Below are 9,230 nucleotides of genomic sequence, written 5' to 3'. Positions count from 1 at the left end.
TTGACATAGAATTCTCCATAAAGTCCACACCACCACCACCACCACCACCACCGATGCCACCACTGACTACACCACACCCACCATTGTCATTACTATCCTTCTCAAGATCAAAATGGCCACTGAGATTTTCTTCCAATGACTGTTCTGAGATTACCGTTTCAAAATCTGGATTATTCTTCAAAGAAATGTCTGATGAAAGTTCTGGAAGAAAAGTCTCAGAACCCTCTTTGGATAAATTGTGAATGGAATCCCCGCTGGCTTTATCATCCTCCAACCGTTTACCATCTTGGACAAGTTCTTCAGTCATGTAATTCCCATTTGCAGATGGCAGCAAATGTGTTTGTGGACAATCGGATTGCTGAGTGTCAATGTAATTTCTCCCTAAATTTCCATCACGTTGGCCAGCATCGACATCTCGGTCTGTATTCTCTGGTACCTCGTAAAATTGTTGTTCTTGCTGTTGTTGACTCTCGTAAGACTTACATACAGCCAGGCCTTCAAACGATACTTGCTGAGATGCCGAGCTATACATATTGACACCTGTCGGGGAATCAGAGACTGGCTCTACATGTTCATTATCAAAACTAGACCCCTTAAAAGCTATCTCAGTCGGTATCTGTTCATTGACAGTAAAACCAGACCCATCGTTCCTATTAGGTACCACAACAAATTGTTCAGAGCTAACGCCATGGCTGTCATCAAGTACTTGAAATGGTACACATTGATCAGAAGGCCCCATGGGAAATTCATGTTGAACATCATTGCTATGTTGATCAGAGTGTGCATCAGGTGATCCGTGTTCAGTGTTATATTGATCAGAGGGTATGTCAAAAGATACATGTTTAGTATTACGACTAGGCTGAACACAAGAAGCACCGGTTGGTACATGTCGCACATCTGGTTTAGACACATCACAGGTCTGATCATGCTGTTGTTGTAGACCATAGCTGTCACTAGAAGGTACCTCAGTTTGTTGGTGTTGACAATATACATCACTAGAGGGTACTTCAGACTGACGATATTGTTGTGGACCATATATGTCAGTAGAGGGTACCTCATATTGCTGTTGTTGACTATACATGCCAGTAGAAGGTACCACAGATGGTTGATATTTTTGTTGATCATATAAGTCAGTAGAAGGTCCCTCAGTTTGTCGGTACTGCCGTTGACCATATATGTCAGTAGAGGGTACTTCAAATTGCTGTTGTTGACTATATGTATTGCTAGAAGGTACCTCAGTTTGTTGGTGTTGTTCTTGTTGACTATATATGTTACTAAAGGGTATTGCTGATTGTTGTTGTTGACCATATATGTCACAAGAGGGTACCTCAGATCGCTGATATTGTTGACCACATACATCAGTAGAGGGTACCTCAAATTGGTGATGTTGTTGACTATATATGTCACTGGAAGGTACCTCAGATGGTTGATACTGCTGTTGGCCGTATATGTCAGTAGAAGGTCTCTCAGTTTGTTGGTACTGTTGTTGACCATATATGTCAGTAGAGGGTACCTCAAATTGGTGATGTTGTTGACTATATATGTCACTGGAAGGTACCTCAGATGGTTGATACTGCTGTTGGCCGTATATGTCAGTAGAAGGTCTCTCAGTTTGTTGGTACTGTTGTTGACTATATATGTCAGTAGGGGGTACCTCAAATTGCTGTTGTTGACTATATATGTTGCTAGAAGGTACCTCAGATTGCTGATATTGTTGTTGACGATATACATCAGTAGAGGGTACCTCAAATTGCTGTTGCTGACTATACATGTTAGTAGATGGTACCTCAGATGGTTGATGTTGTTGATCATATATGTCAGAAGGTCTCTCAGTTTGTTGGTACTGAGGTTGACCAAATACGTCAGTAGAGGGTACCTCAAATTGCTGTCGTTGACTATATATGTTGCTAGAAGGTACCCCAGTTTGTTGTTGTTGCTGACTATATATGTCACTAGAAGGTATCTGAGATTGTTGTTGTTGACAATATATATCGCTAGAGGGTACCTCAAATTGCTGTTGTTGACTATATATATTGCTAGATGGTTCCTCAGTTTGTTGGTACTGTTGTTGACCATATATATCAGTAGAGGGTACCTCAAACTGCTGTTGTTGACTATGTATGTCAGCAGAAGGTACCTCAGATGGTTGATACTGTTGTTGGTCATATATGTTGGTAGAAGGTACCTTAGATTGTTCACTATATATTTCACTAGAAGGTACTTCAGATTGTTGATATTCTTGCTGACCATATATGTCAGTAGAGGGTACCTCAAATTGCTGATGTTGTTGCTGTTGACCATATATGTCAGTAGAAGGTACCCCAGATTGTTGATATTGCTGTTGTTGGCCATATATGTCAGTAGATGGTACCTCAGCTTGTTGATTTTGTTCCCGACTATATATATTACTGGAAGGTACCTCAGATTGATGATAGTGTTGTTGCCCATGTACATCAGTAGGTGGTACCTCAGTTTGCTGTTGACTATATATTTCACTAGAAGGTACCTCAGTTTGTTGTTGACTATATATTTCACTAGAAGGTACCTCAGTTTGTTGGCGACTATATATGTCACTAGAAGGCACTTCAGTTTGTTGTTGACTGTATATGTCACTAGAAGGTACCTCAGTTTGTTGTTGACTGTATATGCCACTAGACGGTACCTCAGTTTGTTGTCGACTATATATATCACTAGAAGGTACCTCAGTTTGTTGTTGACTATATATGTCACTAGAAGGTGCCTCAGTTTGTTGTTGACTACATATGCCACTAGAAGGTACCTCAGTTTGTTGTTGACTGTATATGTCACTAGAAGGTACCTCAGTTTGTTGTTGACTATATATGTCACTAGAAAGTACCACAGTTTGTTGCTGCTGATCCTGACCATGTATGTCACTAAAAGGTACCTCAGATGGCTGGCATTGCTGCTGTGGTTGTTGACCAAATGTGCCACTAACAGGCAACTCATGTTGCTGTTCCTGACCATAGATATGAACAGGTACCTCAGATTCTTTGTCTTGCTGTTGTTCATATGTATCACTGACAGGTACCTCATATTGTTGTTGCTTTTCTTGCCAACACACATCAACAGGTACTTCAGATTGCTGTTGCTCGCTATCTATGTCGCTGTAAGGTACCTCGAGGAATTGTCGGTGCTTTTGCTGTTCTTCACCGTATGCATCATTAAAAGGTACCTCAAGCGATTGTTGGTGTTGTTGTTGTTGTTGCTGATCTTCACTGCATATGTCACTGGAAGGTACCACAAGAGACTGCTGTTGATGTTTACATACGTGATGATCAAGGGCGTAACTATCGATTCGTGCCTTGCCAGAACTTTGCTCATCTTGTTCACGTTGTTGTTGCTGTTGCTGTTGTTGTTGCACACTGTCATCTGAATCGCATTCATCAATATATGGTATGTCAGCAGTATCTTCGGCACCACCAGCAACAGTTTTTCCATCACCGTCACCACCATCACCACCATCACCATCGACATCTTCTGAAAGCAAAAGTGGAATGTTCGGAATGTCCAACCTCGGACACTCTGATGAACGATCGTCTGTTGACGTTGAGATCTTCTCCATTACTTCTGTCCGAGCTTTTTGTAACGTTCCTCTACCGGGCAATAACAATAACGTCGATGAAGAAGACGACGATGATGATGATGATGACGACAACGGTGTTGGTGTAGTGGCGAGTGATGACGCAACATCGTCATAGCATTTTGGTGTGATGGGTTTGACACCAGCCGTCGAGGCACCGTCACTAGCGTTGTCGGTACCTGTTTGAACTGACCCTGAAAACACAGAAGCTGTTCCTTCGGTGTCTGGGGTTCCAGAATTAAGAGTGTTTACCGAAGATTTTAAGAATGGTGACTGTGAAGATGTTGGTATTCTATCAGCTTGAGTTAACTCCATTGTTTCTGCTGCTGTTATTGCTCCTCCGGCAGTTTGTGAGGTTGATCCCAAGGAGGGTGATACTATTGATACTTCTTCTTTTGCCACCGCCTCCTCCTCATCATTCTCTTCTGCTCGTAATGCAACGCCAACGCTTCCTACTCCGCCTGCTGTCGTTACACCCGTCGTTTCAGATCCAGAAAGGGTCTGACCGCTACCGCTCTCACGGTCATGCATCTGTGGCGGGCATCCGTCAGCAGGTAACCTTGGATCGACGTCTGCGATGCTGTCCTTCGGCACCATTTCTATGATTTCTGTCAAAGACGATGACAATGGCATTGCAGATGTCGTTGCTACTGTCATTGCTTCTAGTTTTGGCGGCGTCATCACCGCTGTTGTCATCGTCGACATTGCTGCAGCTGGGTCAGACCTATAGTCTGTAACAGCTTCACCATTGTAGTGGACTTCGACGGTGAAAAGGTCCCCCCTGCATGGTAATGTATCGCAGATACCGCCACGGTTTGGCTCGAAACCCATATCGAAAGTCCGTCTTGGAAGCGTGTCGTACTCATGATGATTTGGTTCACCGGCGCCAGCATCAGTGTCTGCTGTTGTCATGGAGATACTGCTGCCATTCATGCTCGTTTCCAGCTGTGGTGGCGTCCTGTTATCGGAAACCGTCCGAGGAAAATCCCTTTCGCCACTGCTACCACAACAACTACAGCTACCACCTGCACCACCACAGCATCTACAACCACCAACACCGCCACCAACAGCTCCTCTTTCGTCTGGATTCATACAGTGGTACTCCCAATAGGTACTACTCTCTGGCTGTCCAGAGTCAAGAAGCAGTGGTGGGGGCGAGGTAAACCGCTGCCCCTTTTCCACAAAAGCCTTTTGTAAAACCATCTGATGGGTGTGGTTTTGGTCGCGGTTGTTGTTAATATAACACTGACCATCACTCCCAGCAACACCACTAGTGTCATTATTATTAATATTATTATTATTGTTGTTGATGTAAGCGTTGACGTAATAATCGTCATCGTTGTTGTTGTTGTTGCGATTGTTTTCTTCGTCGCGGCCATCTGTTACCATTTGGAACGGGTTCTTCGGACAAACGGTGCCGTCACCCTCCTCTGGGGCACTCATTTCGATCGACACCATGGCAGGCTTCTTTGGACTGGATGCCTCTGTGTCGGACGTGCTACAAGTTCCGCTTGTTTTCGGACTGCGCCATGCCGTACGCCAACTCCTGCTCCGTCTTTTCCCGCTGCTTTTGGAACTGGAAGTTTCCACTGGCACCTCGGTTTCCGAAGTCTGTGACAGCGGGACAGGATCTGTCGCTGACCCAGGGCTCTCGTCTTTCTCCTTTTTCTTCTTCTTCTTCTTCTTCTTTGACATGCGCAGCGAGCAGCAGCTGGTCAGTTGCCTCAAGCACCTGGGCAAAGCTGACGTCGATGCCATTGTTGAAGGTGACGGTGGGGTGGTGATGCTGTTCCTAGCAGTGGCAGCAGGATGAGGGGTAGGAGGAAGGGGAGGTAATTCAGCGGGAGGAGGAGAAAGAAGGGGAGGCGGTTCAACAGGAGTAGGAGTTGATGAAAATAAGGGCAATGGGGGATTAGGGTGATCCTTGGCTGCTGTGGATGGGCCCAAATCTGAACTCTGCTCCGACCATCCATCTGTTTTCATTTCATCTGTACTTATAGGAGAGAGAGGTGGAAGAGGAGAGGTGGTCCTGCTACTGGGGCTATTTCCAACGCCAATACCGACATCGTCGCTGCTGGCTATGGGCTGGAAACTTGCTGGGCACCGACAGATTAGGCTGACTGTTTCTAAGAGAACCGGTGGCGTCACTGAAGCAGAACTTGTAGCACTCCTCACGGAACCCGTCTGTCGGCAGACTGGAACCACGAATATTCGCCCAGTGCGGTTGCTGGGTGGCGTCTGCAGAATCTTTGGCGGCAAGTAAATTTCATCTCGGTGATGTGGTGGCCCTGAATCCATTCCCATATCGTCATTCTCCTCGTCCTCGTAATTTGGTACCAAATTGTGTTTGCCATAGAAACTCGTTTCTCCTCCTGCAACCGCAATGGGTTCCGACGGTTTCTTATCAGCACCGAAATCGTTGTAGTTGATTTCGTTGATGCTGCTATCGCTACTGTAGGGATGGTCATGGCCGTCAGACGTTGGACTCCTCTTAAAGCTCTCATCAAAAGATCCAGATATCACAGTGATTTCATTGCTTGGTGTCGACGCTGCTCCAGTATGTCCTCGGGTTACTTTCAAAGGGGTACCAGCTACATAGGAAGCTGATTCCCCGTCAGTTCTAACATCCAACTCAGTAACGCTTCCAACAGACTCGAGATTCTTCTGTACAATTTCATCAACTTTATTTGTATCTACTTCCACACTTTTACCAATTCCGTCGGCGGCGCTTACTGATGGGCCCTCTTCCAGATACATGCCGGGTTCACTTTCCACCCTTAAAAGAGGGCCCTGTTCCACAAACACCCCAGCTGTTATTCTTGGACTAACACTGGGCTCAACTCGTGCATTTACAGTGGCCTGGACTCCCTCGTTTACAACCGGGAGGTTTTTCTCACCCATCACAGATTCATTTCTTCCACCAAAATCAGCCAGGTCTTCCACCTTGTTAAATGGCTCAGTTTCCACACTTTTATCAATTTTGCTCTCTGCCTTCTTTTCCCTGCTCTTTTCAGCAATTTCCCCTGGCTTCTTTTCCACATTCGCGTCTATCCCTTCTTCCTTATGTTCTGCATCTTCTTCAGTGTTCTCATCCAATTTCTTCCCACCCACAGCCTTTTTATCTTCCTTGCCCTCATCCTCTTGATCTTGTTTCCCTTCTCTGTCATTACCATCACTCTCGTTATCTTTTTTCGTTGTTTCAGCTAATTCTTTCACGAGTGTCTCTTCACCAAAGTTATCAGAATCGGTCCCAACGTTTGCGTCTCTCATTTTCGTTTTCCTCGTTTCACCGGAATTTTTCACGTCATCCTCTTCCGCGGCCTCTTCGTCTTCACCGTTATTTATCGTCGACACGCTGTCGTTGATTTCATTCGTCTCCAGCAGAAACGGCAAGTTCAAAGTTTTACAGATCCGATTGCACGAGTGATTCCTAAAAAAACTCTTTATGCCCGACCGACCTCTATCCGTTGACCCCCACTGCTTGTCAGACGAGTGTATGATGGGATTGGTCAGTTTGAACTCGTTCTCGTGTGCGATACCTTGGAGGCCACAGACCAAGGTATCGCAAGTTTCACAAGCAGTAAAATGACTAAAGGCCTGCAAGATGTAAGCATTTTCAGCCCCTTTTAATGGACTGTTGCGATAAAACTTTCGAAAACCGTGGCGTAAATACGGTTCAATGACCACGCAATCGTCTGTGTCGATGGCCTTGATGTCAGAGCACCAGTAAAGACAACCGGTACAGGTAGATACCGTGTCAAGGTGTGCCAAAATCGGAATCAAGAACTGTACTTTATACTGGCCTTTCAGCTTGTTGTTGAATTTCTCCGCCAAGATGTTCACCATGTTTGCCTTTGCCACATATTGGTTCCAGTCGGAGGGTTCCGCAACGAACTTGCGGAACATCTTAACAGCACAGTATTCTCCCGATCTGGGGCCATCGCCGTTGAGTCGACCCTTGAAGACGTACATGCTGCTTCCTTCCTTCACTGGTTTGTATTCAAACTCGGCCCAGTATCGGTGGTTGTTTTGGTCAGTGGTGGACAATAGGGTCCTGTTTGAGAATTGTACAGCCATTGGGTAGATATATGTATATATATATATATGTATATATAGAATGTAGATAAATATAGATATATAGATAAATATAAATGTAGATATTTAAGCGGGCGGGTAAATAGACAGATAAATAGATTAATAAATAAAAGGATTGTTCAGATGTCTTGTCTGGACTGGATTGGACTGGTTGGAGGCAGGCCTGCTTCTGGTCAGTCAGGGGTCACACTGAAAAAAACAAGTAGAAAAAGAAAAGATTACTATGTGTGTGTGTGTGTGTATATTCTTTTATTCATTCATTTGTCTCAGTCATTTGACTGCGGCCATGCTGGAGCACCGCCTTCAGACGAAAAAAATTGACCTCAGGACGTATTCTTTGTAAGCCTAGTACTTAACCTATTGGTCTCTTTTGCTGAACCACTAAGTTACAGGGACGTAAACACATCAGAGTCGGTTGTCAAGCGATGGTGGTGGTGGTGGTGGGGACAAACAGGTCGTGGTCTCAAAGTGACGAAAATATTTTAGCAAATTAAATTTAAATGTTGAAGTGAATCTAACAGGTTTTTGTGTGTTTCTTAAAATGGCTTATAAACACCTTCCACGCTGCAATTGTTATAATATATAAAACATTCGAGTGAGGTCGTTGACAGTGCCCCTGGACTGGCTCCTGTGCGGGTGGCACGTAAAAAACACCATTTTGAGCGTGGCCGTTGCCAGTACCGCCTGACTGGCCCTCGTGCTGGTGGCACATAAAAGCACCCATTACACTCTCGGAGTGGTTGGTGTTAGGAAGGGCATCCAGCTGTAGAAACTCTGCCAAATTAGATTGGAGCCTGGTGTAGCCTTCTGGTTCGCCAGTCCTCAAGCAAATCGTCCAACCCATGCTAGCATGGAAAGCGGACATTAAACGATGACCCAGCTGCCAAGATACTACACAGTGGGACTGAACCCTGAACCATGTTGTTAGCAAGCAAATTTCTTAACCACACTTGCAATAACTAAATACATAAAGAGTCACACACGTAATCAATACATAGAATTTATTTCTGATTCAGTCAAAGCTTATCCTTAGCGATGTTGTTGCTCCGAGTTTGTTTAATTAAGGTTTACATTTCTGGAGCTTAAATGCAAAACACATCAGCAAAATAACGAAGGACGATGGATGGACGAAATCATCAGCTTCAAATATATGTGTGTGTGTGTGCACGTACGTGTGTGTGCACGTGCGTGTGTGTAATATGTACATTTGTTGAAATGTGTAGTTAACACTATGTACGTGTGTGTGTGTGTGTGTGTGTGTGTGTGTGTGACAGAGAACGAGTGAAAGAGAGAGAGAGAGAGAGAAGGGATTGTGTTGAATTCCAATGCATGTAGCTGACGAAATTGTGCGTGCAGGTGTATGATGAAATATTTGCGTGAGTGTGTTTTCATGAATGAATGCATGTATGTGTGTGTGTTTGTGTGTTGTTTTATTTAATTGAGGTTTGGTTGGAAGTTCTGGAATTTGAAATGTGAAGGTTACACTTGACACATTGAATAGTTATGTATGTATACATATATATATATATATATA

The 9,230-nt window shown here is 44.5% G+C and overlaps 1 protein-coding gene across 1 annotated transcript in view; it reads right to left on the bottom strand.

The window, feature by feature from the left end:
• Positions 1 to 9,230, bottom strand: part of LOC106874991 (uncharacterized) — a 56,803-nt gene that overhangs the window by 1,814 nt on the left and 45,759 nt on the right. Inside the window, exon 2 of the mRNA XM_052978119.1 lies at positions 6 to 7,885. Within this exon, the coding sequence (XP_052834079.1) occupies positions 6 to 7,678 (7,673 nt within the window). The 5' untranslated portion in view covers positions 7,679 to 7,885. The remainder of the gene's footprint in view (positions 1 to 5; positions 7,886 to 9,230) is intronic.

This window comes from Octopus bimaculoides, chromosome 30, assembly GCF_001194135.2.
Source record: "Octopus bimaculoides isolate UCB-OBI-ISO-001 chromosome 30, ASM119413v2, whole genome shotgun sequence".
NCBI lineage: Eukaryota > Metazoa > Mollusca > Cephalopoda > Octopoda > Octopodidae > Octopus > Octopus bimaculoides.
Note: the sequence above shows the minus strand (reverse complement) of the source record. Positions and strands in the feature narration are given on the sequence as shown.